The sequence below is a fragment of the Pollachius pollachius genome (assembly GCF_949987615.1).
Source record: "Pollachius pollachius genome assembly, chromosome: 19".
Lineage (NCBI taxonomy): Eukaryota > Metazoa > Chordata > Actinopteri > Gadiformes > Gadidae > Pollachius > Pollachius pollachius.
This window is the reverse complement of record NC_136952.1, coordinates 17,438,638-17,465,685: the sequence shown is the minus strand read 5'-3', so window position 1 is coordinate 17,465,685 and position 27,048 is coordinate 17,438,638. Positions and strand designations below refer to the sequence as shown.

Below are 27,048 nucleotides of genomic sequence, written 5' to 3'. Positions count from 1 at the left end.
ATTATAGCCTACTGTCAGATGGTCAGGGCGTGCTGCTACATGATAGCCTACTGTCAGATGGTGAGATCATAGCCTACTGTCAGATCGCGCAGCAAGAAGGCTTGCAGCACGCTACATGATAGCCTACCGCTTCGTAGTCGGCCAGCTCCAGCCTGGCCTTGTTCTGCATGGTCCTCTTGCACAGGTAGACGGCTGGGCCCCGCCGCATGGAGAGGACATGGAACAGAGAGGACACCTCTGAGCTACGAGAGGGGACCTCTGACCTCTGAGCTACGAGAGAGAGGATACTGGAGGATACTGGGCTCTTTGATTACATTCTCTTCAAACTCTTCATTATTCATCATTATTAAATTAAACACATGGCTGTGTTTTCTGTTCTCCTGACCCGATTTGAAGGAAGCCCTTTGTTAGCTTGCTCTTGGGGACGTTCACTTTGGGTTTGTATCGGTTGTCTCTGGCGAAAGGGACTGAAAAGATCTAGCAAGGTAGATTGGTAGAATAAGAACACATGCAATGTTTTTAATTATTTAAATTATCTACATAGTGTAATCTATCTCTCTTCTGACTTTTAACAAACCCTGTGAATGTTGAAATGTTTTTCTCCCGTGCAACTTATTAATAAAATCAGTTTTCATCTGCTAATGTATTTTATACCCACTCATATATATATATATATACATACATACATACACACAAATATTTATTAATGGTGGCATTCCGTCCAGTCTGTTGACAGTTCGAAGGCAGGCGATTTCATTGACCATTCAGAGGAGTATTTTATACAATCTGTTCACATACTGACTGACCTACAACTTCAATACAAAGTAGATATGGTATTTCAAAATGAAAAGTGTAATTGAAACTAATTCTGCAGTACAATACAAACCATTGCAGTCTCTCACCATAATCTGTGTTCTCTGGCTCCCAGCAGTTTGAGGGCCAGAAGTATGGAGTCTGACGGCAGGAAGAGAGAGAACCAACAGATGGGGAGAGAAACAAACTAACAAGTTGAGTGGCAGCAAGGAGTTAGTGGACAAACACTTTTTAGTTTCCTATTTCCTTTTTACTAATACTAGAGATTTCTCTAGATCTCTGCTGTCCTCGGTGTCCATACAGAACGAATGTCTGTCTGTCTGCCGCATCAGGACAGGTTGGGGCTGGGAACACAAGCCTTACCTGGAACCGGTAGAAGGTGCCGTCGTCCTTCAAGGACAGGACGTGGTCAGAGATGGGGAAGAAGTAGCCATGAGCAGCCATCAATGTTCCCAGATGAAGAGCCTCGACTAGAGACAGAGAGAGAGAGAGAGAGAGAGAGAGAGAGAGAGAGAGAGAGAGAGAGAGAGAGAGAGAGAATGAGATACAATTACCACCCGTTTAACTACATTTCTGTGTGTACAAGGGTAGTCTTCCAAATCAGAATTTTGATAAATAATCTCAAGTCCTATGGCAGACACCGTTTGCCAGTGGAAAGATAAGTGAAAGCATACTGTTTGGATGCTAACGTTCTGAGAAGAAGTGACTGTAAAGGTTTCAAGTCCACATGGTGTTGAATGGCCAATGGTGAAATCCCTCCTATGAGTCCAATCTCTCTGCATGCAAACACAAAGATGGGACCAGCCTTGGGCGGGCAGCAGGAGATTCTCACAAGCCTTAATTTAGTGTTTGGGGTCTGTGGGAATGTATGGTGGCTGGTGGTGGTATGGCTGGTTTAAACAGCCTCACTAGGCCGAGTCTGATTGGACTCCGGGTGAGGTTGCACACCTGTGGTGTATTTAGTTATCAGTGTGCAACAGGTTAATCCAGCCATCACTAGTGTTGAAAAATAAATCCTAATAAAATTAATAGAGAAAAGCTAAAGCGCATGTCTCTAAGTCACCAGCCTTAATGGTGAGTTACTCTGAGTGAGTGGCTGATATTCCACTCCACTAATGACACTGCTCTGATTGGTCCCCAGGTCGCTGAACACCAGCCATCACATCAGCTTCAGTACAACAGGAACAGTCGACAGTCTCTCACCTGGATCCTCCATGTTTAGATGTGTAAGCATCCACTGGACAATGTCTGACCCTGAAAAACCCAGGTATTAATGGTTACATAACATTGTTTCATAACATCCATTTCCTCAGCACCATCACTGTTCTGTTGGCAGAATATCATTGAGAGAACACTTCTGATTGCAGGGATGGGGACAGCTATTCATCTGAGTATCAGGTTGACCTGAAATATGTATATTAATTAAATGCTTTTAAAGTGAAAGACAAAAGGAACTAAAAATGTAAAATGACCATCTCACTGGGGGTTGTATCCGCTCAACATAGATAGCTTGTGTTTATTTTTATATTCTATTCTATTCTATTACAAGTATATTAAAGGAACAGTGTGTAGAATTGATTGGCATCTGTTACGTAAGGCAAGGGTTAATGAAGTAGACAGAGACGGAGCTGCAAACAACGTGTTTACTCTTGAACCGCAAGTCGTCTGTGTCCCCCCTAAACGGGTCCGTGCAACAACATACATATAGCTCCGCTATATTCTTTACACAACATCTCCCCCTTAAGTAATAAGTCCCTCCAATAACAAACAGGGTTCACTGTTAACACTCGAACAGTTATCTCAACCTATATAACTATATATTACCTAAAGCTTAATATTGTAGGATCCTTAGTAACACTCTCGTAAGGTATCACATAAAGCACAAAGCTGTAAACATAAACAAAACTTAAACCCTCTTACAGGTATCATATAAAGCATAAAGCTGTAAACGTAAACAGAGAACTTAAACCCTCCTACAGGTATCACATAAAGCATAGAGCTGTAAACATAAACAGAGAACTTAAATCTAACAAGTGCACAACTTTCCGCAGTTTTTTCTCTTCACCAGCTCATACCACAGACCAACAGTCCTTAGAGATCCAGACGCTCCGGCGGGCGTGAGACACGACCTGTAGAGGTCACATATGTGTTATTTGCCTCTGTATGTGTGTGGCTCTTTGATTCCCTAGTAGTGTCAGTGGGTGTGTCTGTGTTACCTGGATTTTGGCCTGTATAAGGTGTTTCGTCTGTGTCTGGTGTTGTCTGGGGCTGTGTATTTTGTACTGGGCGCAAGTGGGTGCGATTAGGCCTGAGCTGTCCTTCATCAGTGTGAATGAGGTAGGACCTAGGTGTTACCGCCTTCTGAATGACAGTGCCCTGCTTCCTCTCTCTTGTCAGCCACACGTCCTGACCTGGCTGCAGCTGTGGCAGGGAGCGAACTCTGTGACGCAAGTTGTAACGGCGTTGTTGGTCCTCCTTCGCCTGCTTTTCAGACCTTCTGAAGCCCTTGATGTTCGGCCACCGAGGACGGAGCGTTGCTGGATGTTGTGGTATGTCGGAGCGAATTTTTCTTCCCATAAGAAGTTGTGCTGGGGAGTAGCCACTCTCCAACGGTGTAGCCCGATATGTCTGTAGCGCTTTTGCTTTGTCACCTCCTCCTTTCCACAATCCTTTAACTGTGGCCACCGCCCGCTCTGCCTCTCCGTTTTCCTGGGGGTATCTGGGGCTACTTGTGACATGAGTAAACCCATACTCCATGGCAAAGGACTTGAACAGTGAACAACTGTATTGCGGCCCATTGTCAGAAACGACAGTCTCTGGTGTTCCATGGCGACCAAAAACATCCTTGAGGGCAGCTACAACAGTCACAGTTGAAGCTACCTTGAGACGGGCTACCTCTATGTACCGTGAAAAATAGTCCACTTCAAGAAGATATGTCTCATTTTCCCAGAAAAACAAGTCTGAGCCGACTCGTTTCCAGGGTCTATCTTGCACAGGTGTGGTCAGCAACGGTTCTCGCTGTTCTGCCCTATGCTGTGAGCACATGCTGCAGTTTTCCACCATCTGACTGATTTGGACAGATAGTCCTGGCCACCAGACTGACTGGCGGGCCCTCCCTCTGCATTTTACGATCCCTTGGTGCCCACAGTGGAGATTATGAAGAATCTCCCGTCTCATGTCACGTGGGATCACAATCCTTTGGCCTCTGAGAAGTAGCTGTCCAGTCAGTGTGATGTTACCCTTTTCAGACCAGAAGGGGGCCAGCTCTGGGGTGAGCATATGTCTTTCTAGCCACCCCATCTCACAGTACCTGATCAGCTTCGCACAGACCGGGTCAGTTTTCTGTCTCTCTATAATTTCTTTCAATCTGGGCTCTGTGGCAGGAAGACTTTGAGTGACCGCATCCACGAACACGGTTACCGCAGCCTCGTTCTCGCTTTCCTCCTGTGTGAAAATATGCTCTATAGGGGCCCTTGACAATGTGTCAGCAGTTATCAAGCTTTTACCCGGCACATGTACAATGTCATAAGTAAACCTCAGCAGCCTCAGTCTAAATCTCAGCACTCTCGGGGGAAGTTTGTCGAGAGCCTTGGTGCTTAGCAATGGCACTAGTGGCTTGTGGTCTCTAATCTGAATTTCAGTCCGATGAGATAGGAGGACAGACGCTCACATGCCCACGTAGCTGCCAGAGCTTCTTTCTCTATTTGTGCATAGTGTTTTTCGGTATCAGACATACCTCTCGAGATGAACACAATGGGTCTCCATGTTCCATCTGGCTGCTGTTGAGTTAGGACCCCCCGTAGTCCAAACGATGAGGCGTCCGCCGACACGCACGTTTCAGCTGTCGGTGAGTATGCAGCCAACACCTGTGTGGAACTCAGTTTTGCTTTGAGCCATTGAAAGGCCTCCTTCTGTGGCTCTTCCCAACACCACTCGTTCTTTCCACATAGCAGGTCTTTGATCGGGCGTGTGTAGGATGCAAGATGGGGCAAAAACTTACTGAGGTAATTGGCCATTCCCATCACTCTCTTCACCCCTTCGATATCTGTTGGTGCAGGCATCTCTTGTATCGCTTTAATCTTCCCTGGGTCAGGTGTCACCCCGTCCACAGTGACACAATGGCCCAGAAACATCATGCTGTCTTTTGCAAACTCACATTTTTCCCCATTTAGTGTCAGTCCCTCTTCCTTGAGTTTTCGTAGGACCTGACGCAGTCTCTCATTGTGCTGGGTCTCGTTCTTGCCATACACAAGTATGTAATCTGCGTGATACACTGCACCTGCGCATCCTTCCAGAATCTGAAACATGCGACGCTGAAAGTGTTCGGGCGCCGAGCTGATTCCAAACGGTAGCCTATTGAACGCATACCGCCCGAACGGGGTAATGAAAGTCGTCAGCAGCTTGCTTTCATCTGACAATGGATCTGCCAGAAGCCCGACGTGGCATCCAGCTTTGAGAAGATTTTCGCCCCAGCGAGCATTCCCAGAGTATGATCTACGGCTGGGAGAATGTGTCTCTCTCTCAGAACCCACTTATTTAAGTGTGTTAAGTCCACGCACAGCCATATTTTTCCATTGGGCTTGGGTACGACGACAAGGCCAGCACACCATGGTGTAGGTTGTGTCACTTTGGAAACCACCCCCATGCTTTGCATACGGTCAAGCTCTGTTCTCACCTTATCACGCAATGGGAGAGGCACACGCCGTCCTTCTCGGTCGACATCAAGCCCAGTTTGAGACACTTGAGAGGTCTTTGGAGGCCATCACCACCAACATCAGAGACCTGGCTGCCCAGCTGCAGCAGGCCCAACTGGCCCTGGTGCCGCCACCCCAGCCTCAACTGCCAACACCGCCCGACCCACCTGGTCCATCTGGTAACCCGCTCCGAGAGCCCCAACTGCCAGCTCCTGCACTTTATGCCGGGGAACCAGGAACATGCAGATCGTTCCTTTCGCAATGTTCCAGCTGCAACCCGCCACCTTTCCGTCGGATCAGTCCCGGGTAGCATACGTCATAACCCTCTTGACGGGCCGTGCAAGAGAGTGGGGAACTGCGGTTTGGGACTCCAACTCGCCAGTCTGTCTCAGCTATCAGGCATTCATAGGTGAGATGAAGAAGGTCTTCGATCGCTCGGTGCATGGGAGAGAGGCTGCCAGAGTGATGTTGCAGATCCGTCAAGGCAAGAGCTCTGCCTCCGACTATGCTATAGACTTCTGCACCCTCGCCACCACCAGTGGCTGGAATCCAGATGCCCAGTATGATGCCTTCATTTATGGACTCTCTGAGGCCATCAAGGATGAGATCGCCACCCGTGAACTACCTTCCACCTTTGACGACCTCGTTGAGCTTGCCATCCGAGTGGAAAACCGCCTGAAGCAGCGCGCCGGGGAGCGAGAGTTCCGTCCTCCTCCGAGGTCATCCTCCTCGGGGGTCCCTCTCCGATCCCTGCCAGTGCCTGCTGACCCCAGCGTACCAGAGCCCATGCAAGTGGACCGTACCCATCTGTCCCCAGCCAAGAGACAGAGAAGAAGGGACACCAATGCTTGCATGTATTGTGGTAAACCGGGCCACTACTCCGCCCAATGCCCAGCAAAAGGCAACGCTCACCCGTAGAAGGGGATTACTGGTGAGCGTCACTCCTCTTCATCCCTCTTCTACCGTCCGTACCCTTGTCCCTGCCATGCTCGTTACAGGAGCTCATTCCCACCTCTTGTCCGCACTTATTGACTCGGGAGCTGATGGCAATTTCATGGACACCTCTCTGGCCTCTGAGCTACACCTCGTCCCAGCCCAGCTGAAGACACCCCTGGAGGCAAGAGCACTAACCGGAGAAAGGTTCTCCCAGATAACCCATGTCACGCCCCCGGTGAGTCTACTCATTTCTGGCAACCATCAAGAGAACCTAGTGTTCCATATGTTAGACTCACCGACTGCTCCCATCGTCCTCGGCCGGCCCTGGCTGGTAAAGCACAATCCACATATTGATTGGGCTAATAACACCATCCTAGGCTGGAGCCCATTCTGTCTGAATAACTGCCTTAAGAATGCTCTTACCCCCCTGCCCGCAATCTCACAAGCCCACGTCGACTTAAATAAACCAGAAAACCAAAGGAAAGAAATGTGGGAATTTTTCACCTATTTTCGAATACTTTTGTGCCTAAGGGACTATTGGAGGCAACATATTCAGAGATTGGTTCAGGATTGAGTGAGAACGCTGCAGCCGTGAGACAGGCTGAGTTCTACTCCTTTGAGGCGATAGCTCCACGTCAATGTACCGCCTTTTTAAGCCCAGCTTCAGCTCCCTGGAGCAAACCAAAGGGACTGGAGGAAGAAGAAAGCAGATTTAGACCCCAGAAAAAGGAAGCTAGGAGGCTGGGACAGGAGACAGGAGAACGGAGCACAACAGGAAGGAGAGAGCTAGGGCCGTGGGGGCCCCTGAGGTCCTCAGGAGCCCAGAGGACTCAAGATACTCAAGAAATAATGAAAAGGGACGTTGAAGATGAGTGCAATGAATTACATGAATTCAGGAAGTTTGAAGATTGAAAAAGCCATGTGCGTGCCTGGCTGCGTGTGTGCGTGCGTGTGTGTGTTGACCACAGGCAGTTGAGGATACCTGCATCCATGCAGCACTCTGCATGGAGTTATGATTATAGCTTTTGTTATGTCAGCCTTGAGTGTCAAAAGCTACAGGATTTAAGAGTGAATTTCAATTAGTATGACACACACACACACACACACACACACACACACACACACACACACACACACACACACACACACACACACACACACACACACACACACACACACACACACACACACACACACACCACCTCGACCCAAGCCATTAATACCTGCTCATGTTAATCCATTTGTGCACCGGTGCATCTGCCCGCAATCTCACAAGCCACAGATGATTCCATGGATCTGTCTGATGTACCACCTGAGTACCTGGATCTCAAGGCCGTGTTCAGTAAAGCCCGTGCAACCTCCCTGCCACCACACCGACCCTATGACCTGGCCATCGATATTCTACCTGGTACGTCACCTCCTAGGGACCGTCTCTATTCCTTGTCCCCCCCGAAACCGCAGCTATGAACAAATACATTGGTGAATCACTAGCTGCCGGTATCAGCCGCCCCTCTTCCTCGCCTGCTGGTGCCGGGTTTTTCTTCGTACGGAAGAAGGACGGCGCCCTGCGTCCTTGTCTCACCAACTGCTCAGCTGTGTTCCAGGGTCTAATTAATGATGTCCTGAGGGATATGCTTAACAAGTTTGTTTTTGTTTACCTAGATGACATTGTAATTTTTTCTCCGTCGGTTTCCCAGCACTCCCAACAAGTTCGAAGTGTCCTGCAGCGCCTTTTGGAGAACCAACTGTTCGTTAAAGCGGAGAAATGTGAATTTCACAAAGAGACTGTTTCCTTCCTGGGGTATGTCATCACAGCAGGAGGGGTCCAGATGGATGGTCCGAAAGTAAAAGCAGTCACCGACTGGGAGCGTCCAATGTCTAGGCGGGAGCTACAAAGATTCCTGGGATTTGCTAACTTCTACCGGCTGTTCATCCGCAACTATGGTTCAGTGGCTGCTCCCCTAACCGCTCTAACCTCCTCCAGGGCGAAATTCTCTTGGACACCAGCTGCCGAAGCAGCGTTCAACGACCTGAAGAGTCGTTTCACATTGGCCCCGATCTTGAGCCAACTTGACCCTGACCCTGACCATCAATTTATCGTTGAGGTGGATGCCTCAGATGTTGGGGTGGGTGCTATTCTCCCTCAGAAGTCTGGGGCAGATCAGAAGACCCACCCCTGTGCATTCTACTCCCACAAACTCACTCCCACTGAACGCAATTACGACATTGGGGACAGAGCTATTGGCAGTAAAATTGGCCCTAGAGGAGTGGCGTCATTGGCTGGAGGGAGCTAAGGAGCCATTTTTAGTTTGGACGGATCATAAGAATCTGGAGTATCTCCGTTCGGCTAAACGTTTAAACCCCAGGCAATCTCATTGGTCTCTGTTTTTCTCCCGTTTTAACTTTTGTCTGTCCTACCGACCTGGCTCCAAGAATGGTAAACCGGATGCCTTGTCTCGTCAGTTCCCAGATTCGGATCCTGCTCCTGCACCTAGCACCGTCCTGTCTCCACAGTGCCTCATGGGGGCTGCTAGATGGGATATTGAGACCATTGTCCGCACAGCCCTGTCTGGTGAGTCCAGCCCCAGGGCTTGCCCTCCTAACCGTCTTTTTGTACCACAATCCGTCCGCCCCTAGGTCCTGCAATGGGGTCACTCATCCAAGCTGGCCTGCCACCCAGGTGTCAGACGTACCACTGCGTTAATCGAGCAACGCTTCTGGTGGCCTGCTATGGAGGGGAGTGTGCGTGAGTTTGTGGAGGCCTGTTCTGAATGTGCCCGGAATAAACCACTCCAACCACCTGCTGGCTTACTGCAACCCCTACCAGTACCCAGGAGACCCTGGTCCCACATTGCCCTGGACTTTGTCACTGGTTTGCCACCTTCTCACGGTAACGCAACAATCCTCACTATTGTTGACCGCTTTTCCAAATCTGTGTACTTGGTCCCCTTACCCAAGTTACCCTCTGCCAAAGAGACAGTGGACTTACTTGTGCAGCATGTCTTCAGGCTACACGGGCTTCCAGTGGATGTGGTCTCAGACAGAGGTCCCCAGTTCACCTCTAATTTTTGGCGTGCTTTTTGCAACCTTCTCGGTGCTAAAGTCAGTCTGTCCTCAGGTTTTCATCCCCAGTCAAATGGCCAGACGGAGCAAGCCTACCAGCAGATGGAGACAGCGTTGCGGTGCCTGACGTCACAGGACCCTACAGCCTGGAGCCTTCAGCTGCCATGGGTGGAGTACTCCATGAACTCCTTGCCATCTGCTTCAACTGGTTTGTCACCGTTCCAGTGCTGCCTCGGCTACCAGCCTCCATTGTTCCCGGCCCAGGAGAAGGAGGTTGAGATTCCCTCAGCACAGACATTCATCCGACGCTGTCGCAGAATGTGGAGGCGGACCCGGGCCGCCATTCTTCGCACACAGACCAGAACGAAGAGTCAGGCAGACCGTTGCCGCACCAGGGCTCCCCACTACACCCAGGGGCAGCGGGTGTGGCTTTCCACGCATGACCTTCCTCTGAAGGTGACTACCCCAAAATTGAACCCACGCTTCATCGGCCCCTACAATATCTCCAAGGTGGTCAATCCCTCGGCGGTTCGCTTGAACCTCCCTCCTGCCCTCCGCCGCATCCACCCCACCTTCCATGTGTCCAGTGTCAAGCCCTTCCGGGGTAGGCATCTGGGTCCCGACCCCAAACCCCCCCCACCCCCCAGACTCGTTAATGGGTCTGAGGTTTACACAGTTCGCCGCCTACTCGAAGTCCGCCGTTGGGGTAGGGGCCACCAGTACCTGGTGGACTGGGAGGGCTACGGCCCAGAATAGAGGAGCTGGGTCCCTGTCCGGAACATTGTTGACCCCTCGCTCATCAAAGACTTTCACCGTCAGCACCCTGCTCCTTCCACGGTCAACGCCAGGAGGTGTTGGTAGAGGAGGGGGTACTGTCAGGATTCTCGTATGGACTGTTGTTTTTGTCTCCCCCTACCTGTTGTAGTGTGATAATTCTGGACTTTGTCTATGTTTGTAGCCATGTGTTGGTCATGTGCCCGGAGTAACACCCATGTCCTTATTTGGGCAACTTCCTGCCTTTGTTTGTTTCCCTCCATTTTCTCTTCACCTGTCTCTTATTTGGTATTGATTGGTGGAGTATTTAAACACTGCCCTTTCTGTTCACTTTGTCAGATCGTCATGGTATGTACTGTTTGCTACCTGACTGCCACGTGAGTGAGACTAACGTGAAGCTCTTTAAAGAGAAGTTATAGTTTACTGTTCTTCCTGGTTTTGAACCCTGCCTGTTTTGGACTAAGTCTTCTGCCTATCGGTTTTGGATCTCTTGCCCGTACCTGTCCGTCTGTATCTGTCTGCCTGCCTGCCTGTTTACGAACCCTGCCTGTACCTGGAATCTGATTTGCCTGCTGGACTGTTTGGGAATAAATCCTTTCGATCTGCAATTGATTCCTGTTCTGAGTCGTGACAACTACAGGCAAACCCCTCGTTACTATTATTTCTAAAATCCAAAATGACTTAATTAACTTTTTCTGTTTTATTTTTTACATGTTTGTAACCAACGACTTCATCTAGCAATAATCAAAAAATAATATTTCCACGGCCACAGTCTGCAGCGCAGGGTATAGCAGCTTTTAGTTCTGTGATGTAGGAGGCGCTGCAGACAGTAATGAAGAGAGAGATCTTCGTTAAGACGTATGATGCTGATCAATACATTGTTTTCTTGACTCGTCACTATTTGATATTACGACACCACAAATCCTCGCCAATTCACGACATCGCCCATCCGCCTGTTGTAGCTGAGGCTTTCAGGGTGTCTCAGGTGTCAAACAGGGGTGTTCGGCCCCCTGTATTTCTCCCACTGAGCCCCCCCTTCTCTCCTCTACTCACCTATGAAGACGAGCACGCTCCATGCTTCTACGAAACATCCTATGTATTCAGACCTTGCAGTGATACTGGAATTTTACTCTTTAATCCAAGGGTAAGATTATGTAAGGATTATGATACATGGGTGTGCATTCTTTCATACATCAGGGGACATTTGTTTTTGAGGTAGTGTCCTGTTTTATAGCACTTATTCTGAGAAAGTTGGTATCCAAAAGGAAACTGTTGCCACGTCGACTTAAATAAACCAGAAAACCAAAGGAAAGAAATGTGGGAATTTTTCACCTATTTTCGAATCCTTTTGTGCCTAAGGGACTATTGGAGGCAACATATTCAGAGATTGGTTCAGGATTGAGTGAGAACGCTGCAGCCGTGAGACAGGCTGAGATCTACTCCTTTGAGGCGATAGCTCCACGTCAATGTACCGCCTTTTTAAGCCCAGCTTCAGCTCCCTGGAGCAAACCAAAGGGACTGGAGGAAGAAGAAAGCAGATTTAGACCCCAGAAAAAGGAAGCTAGGAGGCTGGGACAGGAGACAGGAGAACGGAGCACAACAGGAAGGAGAGAGCTAGGGCCGTGGGGGCCCCTGAGGTCCTCAGGAGCCCAGAGGACTCAAGATACTCAAGAAATAATGAAAAGGGACGTTGAAGATGAGTGCAATGAATTACATGAATTCAGGAAGTTTGAAGATTGAAAAAGCCATGTGCGTGCCTGGCTGCGTGTGTGCGTGCGTGTGTGTGTTGACCACAGGCAGTTGAGGATACCTGCATCCATGCAGCACTCTGCATGGAGTTATGATTATAGCTTTTGTTATGTCAGCCTTGAGTGTCAAAAGCTACAGGATTTAAGAGTGAATTTCAATTAGTATGACACACACACACACACACACACACACACACACACACACACACACACACACACACACACACACACACACACACACACACACACCACCTCGACCCAAGCCATTAATACCTGCTCATGTTAATCCATTTGTGCACCGGTGCATCTGTCGGCCCATTCTGTATCCTCTCCATCCTGATCCTCTTTCTCTGGTCTCCATCCTGATCCTCTTTCGCTGGTATCTGATCCTCTTTCTCTGGTCTCTGATCTTCTTTCTCTGGTCTCTGATCCTCTTTCTCTGGTCCCATCCTGATCCTCTTTCTCTGGTCCCATCCTGATCCTCTTTCTCTGGTCTCTGATCCTCTTTCTCTGGTCTCTGATCTTCTTTCTCTGGTCTCTGATCCTCTTTCTCTGGTCCCATCCTGATCCTCTTTCTCTGGTCTCTGATCCTCTTTCTCTGGTCTCTGATCCTCTTTCTCTGGTCTCTGATACTATTTCTCTGGTCTCTGATCCTCTTTCTCTGGTCTCTGATCCTCTTTCTCTGGTCTCCATCCTGATCCTCTTTCTCTGGTCTCTGATCCTTTTTCTCTGGCCTCTGATCCTTTCTCTGGTCTCTGATCCTCTTTCTCTGGTCTCCATCCTGATCCTCTTTCTCTGGTCTCCTCATCATCCATCCATCCTCTAATCCCTCCATTACCACCTCTGTAACATTTTCGTCTTCGATCCACTCTCTCCTCCTCCACTGCAGAAACACTCATTCACGCCTTCATTACCTCCAGACTGGATAAATGCAACAGCATTCTCTACGCCTCCCCTCCACCGACTTCCATAAACTCCAATAGGTTCAGAACTCTGCTGCCAGATAACTCAACCATACCCGCTCCAGAGAACACATAACCCCCATCCTCAAACATCTTCACTGGCTCCCAATACACCACCGAATTCATTTCAAGATCCTGCTCATCACCAACAAAGTCCTCAATAACCTTGCCCCCCTCTACCTTACAGACCTCCAAAAGACCTCCAATCTGCCATAAAAAAATAACCTAATTCAAAAGTCAATTCAAAACCAACCTCTTCAAGAAGCATATGACACCTGACCCCACCCATATCACCTGACCCTATCCCAAACCTTATTTTGAATTTTTCTGTATTTTGTTTTCTTGTTTTTCTTTTCTATAGGTATTCTCTATGATGTAAAGTTACTTTGAGTGACCTCCAGAAAAAAAGCTCGATATAAATCCTATAAATTATTATTATTATTATTATTACGATTCCTGTAGAACAACTCTTGCAGTATTTTTGCACAGAAGCTCTATTTGAACACATTTAGAGATTGATCCATGGATCCAAACCACTGAAAAATTTAACATTATTGACAAATATAATTGATTTAACAAGAATCAAACAATAAAGGGGGGGGGGGGGGGGGCTTACGCAGTCGCTTGTACCACTCATAGCCATAAACGGCTTGCCTGTTACACATCATTGGAGAGCCTCTGAGTGTGCCACTCTGAGTGTGTTCCCTGCTGGCCTGAACAGCCTGTGGTGGTTAAACGTTTCCAGTATTTGTATTGCATGTATGAGATTTGCAATGAAGGCCATCAATGTGAAAATAGCAATTGATCTTCGCTTGCACACAAACATTTTTGATGCACCACAGGCAATCTATTGAATACTACATTATTTATTGTTTTGGAATCCGATCTGTAAAACATTTATTGAAAGTCAACTTCCGTCTCTAAAGGCTGCAACTAATAACCGTGATCGTGTGTCTGGTTATGACTAGTGCTATGTGATTAGGTCTTATGATTCAGCCTTAATGTATTGCATCAACTATTTATGAAACCAAGCCAATAATTAACAGTGGACTTTGACAACATTATTTTTTGGCGGTTCTTCTTCAACAGATGGTGATTCTTGTGGTGTTAGGGTTAGAGCCTGGGTTAGAGCCTGTATCACTAGTGATGTTCTGTTGACAGTTGAATCTACAAACTATGATCAGTGCTGGCTCGGTGACAGAATCTATCTCCAGCGCAGTTATTGTCTCTCCTGTCCTCACTAGAGACCTTATGAAGGTTGAAGAGCCCATGAATTACCATACCGTGAGCGTAGCGAGGCTGCGCAGAAGAAGCCCTACCTGATATGACGCTGGGGATCTTGGATAAAAAACTCTTCACAGTCCTGATGGGAATTCCATTCTTCTCCTCCTGCATACGAGCAACCACGTCTTCCATCTGAAAACAGGAATCAGAGCTATTTCAGTATGATTATCATGTACGGAGGATATTCAGTATGAGTATCATGTACCAAAGATATTTTAGGATGAGTATCAGGTACCAAAGATATTTCAGTATGAGTATCATGTACGGAGGATATTCAGTATGAGTATCATGTACCAAAGATATTTCAGGATGAGTATCATGTACCAAAGATATTTTAGTATGAGAATCAGGTACCAAAGATATTTCAGTATGAGTATCATGTACCAAAGATATTTCCGTATGAGTATCGTGTACCAAAGATATTTCAGGATGAGTATCATGTACCAAAGATATTTTTGTATGAGTATCAGGTACCAGATATTTCAGTTTGAGTATCATGTACCAGACATATTTGAGTATTATGTACCAAAGATATTTCATTATGAGCATCAGGTCCCAAAGATATTTCAGTATGAGTATCATGTACCAAAGATATTTCAGTATCATTTACCAAAGATATTTCATTATGAGTATCATGTCCTAATGATATTACAGGATGAGTATCATGTAACAAAGATACTTCAGTATGAGTATCATGTACCAAAGATACTTCAGTATGAGTATCATGTACCAAAGATATTTCATTATGAGCATCAGGTACCAAAGATATTTCATTATCAGTATCAGGTACCAAAGATATTTCAGTATGAGTATCATGTACCAAAGATATTTGAGTATCATTTACCAAAGATTTTTCCTTATGAGTATCATGTACCAAAGATAATTCAGTATGACGATCATGTACAACCATGAGGTCCTGTCTGCTCAGACAGACAGAGGGAGGAAGCTTAGCTTAGTGTGACTTCTGCTACGCCACTCCACCTTGGAGGCTGCTACACCCCACCTAGGAGGCTGCTACACCACCTAAGAGGCTGCTACACCACCTAGGGTGGTGGTGTTGAAGCCAGTCTTCTTTTAAGTGTGTAAAGGATGATAACCTGGTGCTCCATGTTGTTCTAGAGGCTGCTTCACGAGGCTGCTTCATTTTACCTACACACCCACACACAACACCTTATGGAGCATACAACTCCCCCCTGCCACCCAAGAACTCTGGCAAGGGTTACCATACCCAACTCAAAGCACAGACACCCTCCAGGGTTACCATACCCAACTCAAACCACAGACTCCCTCCAGGGTTACCATACCCAACTCAAACCAAAGACTCCCTCCACGTAAACAAACCTAACACAAACCACAGATTCTCTCCAGGGTTATTATCCTTAAAATAAATAAACCAACCCCAAACCCCATTGTCCCCCCACCCCCCTCCTCCTTCCTCCGCCCTGGGAGCAGGGGCCTGGGCTGCTGCCTTGCCCTGCGGATGTGGCGGTGGCGGTGGCCTGGCGGTGGCAGGGCTGTCTGGACGAGCTGGGTGGAGGATGAGCTGGGTGGAGGTTCAGTAGGTAGATCCTCTGAGCTACCTCCATCAATTTAACATTTAAAGTAGTACCTCCAGTAAAATGTAGAAAATGAATGGGTTGAAAATGTACAACCTGGCTCAATCTGATATGAATAAATGAACAAACCAAACATATTAGAGATGAGGAGATTGCCTTTCAATGGCAATGCAGAACCCATTTACTAATGAATTATAATGGACTCATGAATTGAGTCCTTAAGTTATGTGAAAGAGATTAACGAAGCAAAGCTTGAAATTATATGAATAGAATTGGAGGGACAGAGCTAGTGACAGACTGGGATGGGTGGAGAGCTGACTGTAGTAGTAGTGATCATGTGTGTAAAGGTTTCAGCTCCCAGCAAGGGGTGGCAGGAGTTGACATCATTAGGGATTATATCGGAAAACACAACACGGGGGTAAACAGCCTCACATGAAATCCAAGCTTAGCTCTAGAAGTGTACATGGCATTTAGGATAGGCTAGGTCACGCTGTGGTTGCCGTGCGTATGCGTGCGTGTGCATGCATGCATGCGTGCATGCGTGCTTTTGTGTGTGTGTGTTTGTGTATGTGCAAGCGTTAATGAGGGTGGATGATTATAGCTTGAGAAGTAAATGGAGGAATATAGTGTGAAGAATAAGACATAGAGAATGTGAAGAGCAGATAAACATCCCAGGACAAGGAGCCAGGATACGACCGTTTACCAACATGACTAACTTGTTAGCCTCGAAAGTAACACCATTTAACAAATATTTGCCAGGTTTAAAGATGTCAAAAAGGTTATACGATGTTACCAGCAGCGGCCCTATCGTACCATTGGCGCTGGTGAAGTGATTCTTTTTCATCTTTTGCAATCTCTTTTTCAATGTTTTCATTTACTTATCTATTATTTAATTTTATTGTATGACAATGTTTATATGTGAAGCACTTTGAGTGTGCCTTGTGTATGAAAAGTACTAGATAAATAAAGTTGCCTTGCCTTGCCTTGTATTTTTCCATTTCATAATATCAGTAAATTACATCTGTATGTCTTTACGTCTTTTTAACGATGCAGGTTTTGTCATGATGTGAATAAGGTGTGTAATCAGACAGAACAGAGCTCTGCCTCCACAAAGACCAGACCAAGCTTGATTTCATAGCAGTATTATAGCCTATTATTCTTTATATTATGCAAACCTGAAACGACTTAGCCTAGAACACCCCTAGTGTAAAGTAAGGGTGCATTTCACAGCTAAAAATGGTAATCAAATAACCCTAAAATGACACACAGAAAAGCTCCTTATCTATTTACTTCTACATTCAATATAATACATATGCAGAGGAGAGTAAATTGGAATTTGCTTGCTTGAATAAATCAAACCCTAAAACGTATTGAGAATGTAAAGTGATAGGGTTAGGGTTAGGGCAGGTTACATGTTAATGCTATAGATCGATCTGATTCCTGGTAGATATCTCGACCCAAAAACACATGCTACACATGTTATTGGAAATGTGTGTTACCAGGTAACATCAATATAACCTTCTGGCCCAACACCGGAAAGAAGCGAGTGAGAGGGCTCTGGGCAAGAAACAAGGAAGCCTGGATAGCAACAAAGCTCCAAACCTAAATGAAGAGAGGGTCTATAAGGAGTCAGACAGACAACATTTGAAAATGGGCGGTGTGGGGGGACGTGCGGCGTCTGGCCTGCAGGGCGAGTATGGGCAGGCTGGGAGCGCACCGGATCGGCTGGGGAGGATTGGGCCTGATTGCGGGCACCTGCTCGCAATCAGGTTAATCAGGGAGTGTGTATTTATGTGCCTGCTTTGTTTTGTAGTAAGGAACCGAGAGCAGAGAGAGAGAGGGAGAGATCCAACGCGATCCCCAGCAGAGATCGCAGATCGCGGAGCGCTGAACGCGAGGACTCTTTGTTGATTTATAGTTTCAAGCCTCCGTTCTGTTTTGTTATCATTTTAATAAACAAGCTCCCAGTGAGGGACGACGAACTTGGTCTCCGCGCGCTCACTGATCCTGCTACAGTGGCGCCCAATGTGGGGCGAGCACAGAGCTGGCCCAGTCCTTGGCGGCCGCTCGGACCGTCCTACGGGAGCTCCTCGCCTCCGGGGGACGGAGCGAGGGACCCAAAGGAGCGGGACCCGTGGCAAACATCCACGTCCCAAAGATGGGGGAGGCGGACGATGCGGAGGCCGGCCTGGAGACTATTCAGGGGGTGGCCGAGGTCTCCGCGTGGCCTCGTCAGGAGTGGGCTCACCATCTCCTGACGGGGGAGGCCCAGCTTGCAGCCCACAGTCTGCCGGCCGGGGCCCAGCGGGACTATGGGACCATCGCCAGGGCCATCCGGGACCGGCTTGGCCTCTACCCGGAAGAACATCGTCGCCGGTTCCGGACACTGGCTTCCACCGAGGGTGGAGCAGGTAGCCCTGAAGAGGTTCGTTGAGGGGCTTCCGGCCAGGACCTCCGCCTGAGTCCGGTACCACCGGCCCGAGAGCCTCTCCGCTGCGGTCGACCTGGCGGAGAGCCACCTGCAGCCCCCACCGACGGCCCAGCGACCACCAACACCAGTCCCGCCCACCGGTGCAGCTGCCCTACTTCGGGACAGGCCAAGCCCATCACCGAGGGCGAGAGGGTCCCCGTTCCGGAGCAGGCACATGAATCACCTCCCACCCCGTCTCCGCAGACGGGCACTCAGACGGCAGGGGAGGGGTGTTGGCGGTGGGGGCGGCCAGGTCACTTCCGGCGGGATTGCCCTCTAATGGAGGTAGGCCAGGTCATCCGCGTCACCGGTGCCCCGTCTCCTCCCCACGGTCCCGGCGAGGCGTACCGTATCCCAGTGAGGATACAGCGGGATATGTACCAGGCGCTTTTGGACTCGGGCTGCATGCAGACCATGATCCATCAGCGCCTGGTGCGGTCTGAGGCATTGGTGGAGGCGTTGAGCGTTTCAGTGAGGTGTATACACGGCGATGTGCACGAGTATCCTTTGGTCCCTATCGAAATTCGTTATGGGGGGAGAAAATATAGTGTCGAGGTGGCGGTTAGCCTGAGCCTCACGCATCCCCTGATTCTTGGGTTGGATTGGGCGGGGTTTCCACAGGCTGTTAGGGGGACTACCGGGATGCGGACACGACAGGTAGGGACAAGTAAGTCGTGTGCTGTGTTCTGCGCCGAGGCGGGGGCGTCCGACACTGCTCAGGGATCGGGGGAGGCGAGGGGTCCTCAACCCGAGGTCCCAGTGCCGAGGTTCCTACCTGTGGAGGATTTCCCCCTCGAGCAGTCTCGTGACGCCACCCTAAGCTCAGCCTACGACCAGGTGATAGTAATTGATGGGAGTCGGGTCCGGCCAGACACAGCGCTGACTTACCCACACTTTATGGTGGTTAGGGATAGGCTTTATCGGGTGAGTCGTGACAACCAGAGTGAGGAGGTTATCACCCCGTTGCTAATACCCAGGAGCCGCCGGGAAATGTTTTTTCAGGCGGCGCATTATAACCCAATGTTGGGCCATTTGGGGTACGATAAAACACTTGGCCCGGTTCTATTGGCCGGGGATTCGGGCGGAGGTGCGCAGGTGGTGCGCATCCTGCCCCCAGTGCCAGTTAGTGAATCCCCCGGCCGCCCCCAGGGCTCCCTTGCGGCCCCTTCCCCTGGTGGAAGCCCCCTTCGACCACATTGGCATGGACATTATCGGGCCATTAGAACGTTCCGCACACAGGTTGTGTCTGTCCTGATCGACTGCGCAACCCGATACCCGGAAGCAATTCCGTTGCGCAACATCTCTGCGAAGAGTGTTGCGCAGGCGTTGTTTCATGTCATATCGCGGGTGGGAGTCCCGAAAGAGATTCTCACTGACCAGGGCACCAATTTCATGTCACGCACGATTAGGGAACTTTACGGGTTGTTGAAGGTCAAGGCCAACGCACAAGCGTCTATCACCCAGCCACGGACGGCTTGTGTGAGAGGTTTAACCGGACGTTAAAGTCCATGATCCGTAAGTTCACACAAGAGGATGCTCGAAATTGGCATCAATGGCTAGACGCTCTGTTGTTTGCAGTGCGGAAAGTGCCTCAGGCTTCCACAGGGTTTTCCCCATTTGAGTTACTCTATGGGCGCAAGCCCAGGGGCGTCCTGGACCTCATTAAAGAAAACTGGGAGGAGGGGTCCAGTGACAGAAAAAACGAAATCCAGTACGTCATGGACTTGCGTGCAAAGCTTCACTCATTAGGGGTATTGTCACGTGAGCACTTGCACCGAGCCCAGGAGAGTCAAAGACGCCTGTACGACAGAGGGACTAGGTTGCGCGATCTCACCCCGAGGGATAAGGTCCTTGTACTGTTGCCCACCTCTAGCACCGAATTACTCGCGAAGTGGCAAGGGCCCTTTGTGGTCACGCGGCGAGTCGGGGACGTGGATTACGAGGTAGCGTGGTCGGACAGGGGCGAAAACAAGCAGGTCTACCACATCAATCTCCTTAAGAGGTGGAACGATGCGGCCCCTGTCGCGTTTGCGTCGACGCTACCAGAAAGAGAGGAGCTTGGACCGGAAGTCCCTGGTCCAGGCCCCATCCCTCCAGTCGGTCAAGGTGAGAATCTCTCAGGGAGTCAGGCGCGGGACGTTGCCAGCCTGCAACTCCAGTTCGCAGATGTCTTTTCGCCCCTGCCCGGTCGCACCCTGTTAATTACTCATGACATCGAGACGCAGCCCGGGTTAACGGTGCGGACACGCCCCTACAGGCTGCCCATCCACAAACAAGACGTGGTACGGCGCAAATTAGCAACCATGTTAGAGTTGGGTGTGGTCGAGGAGTCTCACAGTGACTGGTGCAGTCCCTTCATGCTTGTGGGGAAGCCGGACGTGTCTGTCCGGTTCTGTGTGGACTACCGTAGGGTGAACGCGTCATCGAAGTTTGACGCCTACCCAATGCCTCAGATCGACAAGCTTGTGGACCGGCTTGGTATGGCCACCTATTGCACGACTCTGGACTGCACGAAGGGCAACTGGCAGATTCCGCTGTCTCCAGCAGCCCGGGAAAAAACGGCGTTCTCCACTCCGCTCGGTCTATACATATTCAAGGTACTTGAATTCGTACCGTTCGGGTTGTTCGGGGCCCCGGCCACGTTTCAGCAGCTGATGGACCATGTGTTACGGCCCCACACCGCGTATGCTGCTGTCTACATCGATGACATCGTTATCGATGGTGAGACGTGGGGGCAACATATGCGGCAGATGGCGGCCGACCTTCAGTCGCTGAGACGGGCGGGGCTCACGGCCAACCCCGAGGAAGTGGGACCAAGGACCAAGAAGGAGGTGAGACGGTTCTTGGGGCTGGCAGGGTACTACCGGCAGTTTGTGCCGCACTTCTCGGACCTGGCCAGCACCTTGACCGACCTCACCCGTAAGAGGGCCCCAGATACAGTCCAGTGGTCGGAGCCATGTCAGGTGTCGTTTGAGGCTATTAAAACAGCCCTCTGTGGGAAGTCGGTCCTGTGTGCTCCTAACTTTGATCTCCCTTTTTCCCTGCAGACGGACGCGTCGGATAGGGGGTTGGGCGCGGACCTGACCCAGCAGGTGGAGGGGGTCGACCGGCCGGTGCTGTACCTGAGCCGAAAACTATCAGACCAGGAGGGTCGGTACAGCACGGAGGAGAAGGAGTGTCTCGCCATCCGATGGGTGGTTGGCGCCCTTCGCTACTACTTGCTGGGTCGCACGTTCACCCTCTATTCCGAACACGCCCCCCTCCAGTGGCTCCAACGCATGAAGGATGCCAACGCGAGGATTACCTGGTGGTACCTCACATTGCAGCTCTTCAACTTCCGGGTCGTGCACAGGCCTGGGGCGCAGATGGCCGTGGCGAACTTCCTCTCCCGTTCCGGGCGGGGGGGAGTGAGTTGGCGGCCGGATGTGCCCCCGGCCTGTGTCGGGCGGTGGGGCAGGTTGGGAGCGCACCGGATCGGCTGGGGGGGATTGGGCCTGATTGCGGGCACCTGCTCGCAATCAGGCCAATCAGGGAGTGTGTATTTATGCACCTGCTTTGTTTTGTAGTAAGGAACGGGGAGCAGAGAGACAGAGAGGGAGAGCTCCAACGCGATCCCTAGCAGAGATCACAGATCGCTGAACGCGAGGACTCTCCCGGACTTTGTTGATTTAAAGTTTCAAGCCTCTGTTCTGTTTTGCTTTTCATTTAAATAAACGAGCTCAAAGTGAGGGACGACGAACTTGGTCTCCGCACGCTCACTGATCCTGCTACAGGAGCTCAAACAGCTAAAATATCATTGGGTTGCCCATAATATTGGCCGATTTTGTCATGTTGAAAATATATGCATTGGCCGATGATGATGATGTCATTGCCGAATAAAAATGACTTAAACTTGAGGAAATTAATTGCAATACAGCTTTAGAGCCTGTCAGAAAATCGAATAATATGGAGTGAGAAATCTCACTGACTCTTAAACAGCTTTTTAGAGATAAAGAAAATGACATTGTCTTAATTTCATCAGGGTCAAAATAAACCACCAAGTTAATCAGAAACACACAGCAGATGTGTGAAGGGAGAACCCAAACACCTTTTATATTAAACCTGCTGTCAACGTCAGGAATCGGTAGAAAACCAAACAGGTGAATGCCCCCACCTCTCCTCTGCTGAGATATAATCCGGCTCCACCCCCTGCTGGGTGTGTCCCCAGGGCCCTCGCTCTCAGAGGGGGGCTCCGGGGGACAGCATTACTAGATGCATGAGCCACCTGGGCCCCGCTCCTGCCCTCTGTGCCTCGCCCTCATCAATGGCATGTTCAGAGAACAGTGCACAGTGTCAGTCCTCCCCTCAGTCACCACTCTGGAACACTTAGAGCCTATCATTTAGGGTCATTCTCGGCACAAGCATCGCAGAACCAAACGGCTTCAGGAGAAGAGATACCTGGAAAGATGCCTTGTGGATGGACTGGTTTTACTCACGCCAGCAACTGAGTAACTGAGGAAGTATGATCTAGAAACCTAACCCTATCTTCCTTTCAAACAAACTAACCCAATTGAATTGAATTGAAATTGAATCCGTCCTTGCCCTATCCATTCCGTGTGGAGTGCACCTGCTATCAAACATGAAACCAAACATACATTAAGTTACTCCAATAGACCCCCACGCATCAACACAGCCAGAGTACCGGACCCTGGAAAGGTTTCTGTATGAAAAGTGAATCAATCTCAACCTCCATCAGAGCTCCTGTTCCTGTTCCTATAAAGTTTGCCTTGTTTGGCTCTCAATGCACTTATCTTGCAGTTGCACCAAATTTAACCTTCTTCCAGAATAATTGACAGAATATGCACTGCACTTTTTATATAGCTAAAGGTTGTTTATTTGTTGTGTTGTATTTATGTATAACTTGTTGTCTCCTACAGTTCTGTTCTGTTATCTGGCTTTGAGATGATGCACCAGAAGCCAACCCCACCAGCCTTTACTGGTCATTAAACTGTTGAATTTGTTGTGTTTTATTTGTATTTGACTTTTAACCTGATCTTTTATGTTGTTCTGTGGAGGAAAACAACAATGGATGTTAAATCTGCTATTAAATCAAACACATTAGCTCCAAAAAGACAGTTGTTGTCAGATCGCCCCTCACTGTCACATCAGAATAATAAAAAAAAAATCTGAATTCATCTCAATAGAGCGAGCTAACATTTTAATATTTTTATTTGACTCCACTTCGTAGCAGAAAGTAGAAGCAATATTATTCATGCTGAAATTCAGTCTTCCATGTTGGCTACTCTAGATAACAGACTTCTAAATATTTCACCCGCAGACAAATGTACACATTATATACAATTATTACATTTGTAATAAAAATGTCTGTCTTTAAGACAAAAGTTTGTCTGCCTATCTGTCTGTCTTTGTGTCTACCTGCCTGCGTGCGCGTATGCGTGCGTGGCTGTGCGTGCGCGAGTGTGCGTGCGTGCAGTGACATTAGTTCTGTCCTAATAAGTGGTGCTAGCTCTCCTTCCTGGGGTGTTTCTGGTTAAAGGTTAAGTGAAATATGAACCTCATTAAGGACTGCAGCAGAATGCAGAGGGGCTAATCAAAAGGCTCACACCGCTCACACCGCAATACCAATCAACCTCACTCATTCTGCTTCCTGGCCTGCATACGGCGGGTCAGCTGGGGCAAAAGAATGAGGACAGCAAAGAACACGACAGAAAGAAGGAAAATAGTTTCTGTAAAGAAATTGACCAGGCCACAATGTAACTTACAGGGGAATCACTCCCTCAGAAATCTATCCTCAGGAGATGGAGAGGGTTGACTGATAACCGGAAGGTTGCTAGTTCGATCGCCGGCTCCTCCTTTCGGAGTGCCGAGGTGTCCTTGAGCAACACGCCTCAACCTACCTGCTCTTGACTCCGCCGTCGCTGTGTCAATGTGTGAATGAATGGTTGTCGCTTTGGATAAAAGAGTCATATTATTATAAATAGAAATCCTCCCTCTGGGCCAAACCAGACTAGGAACCCCCCGTTGGCTCAGTGGTGGGTAAGAGTGCCCGGGCACCTGGTTCATCTGTTCAGTCAGCAAAACTTCTCCGACACCATGCTGACATCCTCCCACCATAGCTCACACTGTATCATGCTCAGGCTCACTGAGCTCCGTGTGGATCAGGCTTGAGTAGGGGATGTCTAATGGAACAGCATCCAGCCCCCCCCTGGTCCGTCCTGCGACCCACAAGCCGTCCAGTCTCATTCCCCCATGCTGACTTCATGAGTGCTCAGCAGTCACCTCTCCATGGCCTAGGGCCAGCTAGAGCTGGCCCTAGAGCTTACTTATAGAGCTTACTTACAGAGCTTACTTATACTTTCACTATGTGGTGCCCCTTATATCCAAGCCAGCAGTAGGAACTGTATTTAATGTACTGTGTGTGTGTCTCTGAGACAGAGATAGAGATAGAGAGACAGAGACAGAGACAGAGAGAGAGAGAGGGAGAGAGAGACAGACAGACAGACAGAGAGAGAGAGAGAGAGAGAGAGAGAGAGAGAGAGAGAGAGAGAGAGAATACCTTCCTGTAGACCAGCATGTTGGGCGAGTCCTCCAGCGCTCCAAGGGGGCTGCTGGTGTTGGTCTGGGCCATGGCGGACCACCAGGACCTGTGGAGGTCTTCAGCAGTCCTGAGGGACAGAGTCGTTAGGGTTAGTCAGTCTGCTCCCAGTACAGGCCACATAACAAACACATCTGGTTGTACACTTCATGCCTTCAAATGCTCCAAATAATGCCATCGGTCTGTGTTATATTACTACCACTTAAAGCCTGTGGAAAATGCATTTCTTGCCTGTTATAGAAACAGCAGAAAAATATTTGTCATCGATGAGGCTATAAAGCTGCAAAACAAAACTCCTGGTTAAAGACGATGTCCCCGAATGACGGTGGCTGTACTGTTATCAAACTGATCCTATGTTCTGTTGACTATTGGTTGACAGCCACAATCCGATCATCAGTCCAGTTGCACATCGGACCCCATCGGATCTGGTCGGAGGGCGCGGCAGGTGGTCCGTCAGAAAAATCAAAACACACCAACATGCTCCTAACTTCCCCACCTCGGTCCCGCCTGCTCTGTGGACCAGTGGACTGATCCACACGGGCCGTTCTACCAACACCCTCTCGGGTTCCTGACCCGTCGGACCGCACCGTTCAAAGGTCACTCGGGTTCTGATCTCTTACTTCTTCAGTCGTCCTGCGCGCGAAGAGGAGGAAATTCAAAGATGATGACGTCAACCGTCACGAGCCTTCTATCGTTGTGCACCTGTTATTACGGTTCTCCTAGAACCCGGTGCTGCTCGCTTGGTCGGTGTCCACCCAAGGCAAACACACGGGCATAACGGCTCTAGATGGTGCGAGAGAGCGGAACAGCCCGCGAGAAAGAGGTTTACCGCACGAGACGAGTTTTACACCGCGCTGCCGCGCACCAGTCAAGGTTTCGCGAGCGCGCATCATTCGTGGGGGCCAATCACGGCGGAGTGACGTCATCAGCGCCTTGGTAACGTTACGGTTGGGAATTGCGACCGATCAGACGGAACGGGCAAGTATTATATAATTGACCATGAAAACACACGATCTTTCACGCGCTTTGCTCCTTCGGGACGGCGACTGCTCACGCGCTTACCATGTAACGCGCGAGACGATCCGGACAACCTGGTACCCGGAGCGTGACGCGGGCCCGGGTCCGAGGGGGAACGGTGACGGTGCGATGGGTGGAGGTGATGGCTCTGCAGTAGGCCAGCCTCGTTATTCTAAATGCGTGTTTCGTGACCGTCAGGCCTTTATGAGAACAGGTCCAGGCTTTATTATATGACAGCCTGGATATTTGATGTTCGTCAATCCTCAGACATCAAGAAATCTTCTGCTCCTTGTTAAGTCCTCTCCGCCCCTGGTCAGAGGAACAACACCTGGTCGTCACCTTATCTTCTCCATTTCCTCCTTGTTTTCCCTCCCAGTATAACCTTCTCTCATTTACTCGGGTTCTTATCAGCATCGCTTCTAACAGCTCCATCATATACTCTATGGAAGAATATAAAGACTCAAGGCTAACCAAACATATCCCTTCAGACCGTTCCTGACATATAAACGGAATCAGGCCTGGAGTGTAAATAATTAATGATAGCCTCGTTAAGACAACATGTCTGCTTTTAAGTTGATCTTAACTCATGCAACTTTGAGCCCGCTGAAATACTGATCTAATACATAACTGCACATATTCACTTCTAATATTTCTATATTTTGATGTGCATGCGATATTTTTGCAACAATATAAATATATATATAATATATGTAAAGTACCACCCATCTACTTATTGACCTTTTCTTCTATATTTTTTTTCCTAGATATTTTTTCTTATATTATCTCACATTTAGATTGTAATAACACGTTAAACACATTATAACAACACATGTAACCTGGCGCCTTGTCGAGAAACAGGCCTCTGCTGCACTCTTGTGTCTGAGGTCTTAATTACAACACTTAATGGTCTTAATTAGTAAGAGGGCAACACGTGATGGTGTTAATTAGTTAGAGGGGCAATGCGTGATGGTCTTAATTAGTTAGATGGGCAACACGTGATGGTCTTAATTAGATAGGGGGCAACACTTGTTGGTCTTAATTAGATTTGAGGGGCAACACCTGATGGTCTTAATTAGTAAGAGGGGCAACAGGGATGATCTTAACTTGTTAGAGGGGCAACAAGTGATGGTCTTAAT

At 48.9% G+C, this 27,048-nt stretch overlaps 1 protein-coding gene across 1 annotated transcript in view; it reads right to left on the bottom strand.

Annotated features, from left to right (window-relative positions):
• rgs7b (regulator of G protein signaling 7b) overlaps window positions 1-24,928 on the bottom strand; it is a gene marked incomplete at its 5' end in the record, with an annotated part of 31,177 nt that extends 6,249 nt beyond the window's left edge. The window contains 6 exons of the mRNA XM_079756936.1: window positions 128-192; window positions 903-954; window positions 1,177-1,283; window positions 2,017-2,067; window positions 14,310-14,406; window positions 24,857-24,928. Of these exons, the coding sequence (XP_079613062.1) occupies window positions 128-192; window positions 903-954; window positions 1,177-1,283; window positions 2,017-2,067; window positions 14,310-14,406; window positions 24,857-24,928 (444 nt within the window). The remainder of the gene's footprint in view (window positions 1-127; window positions 193-902; window positions 955-1,176; window positions 1,284-2,016; window positions 2,068-14,309; window positions 14,407-24,856) is intronic.
• Window positions 24,929-27,048: the final 2,120 nt, after the last annotated feature.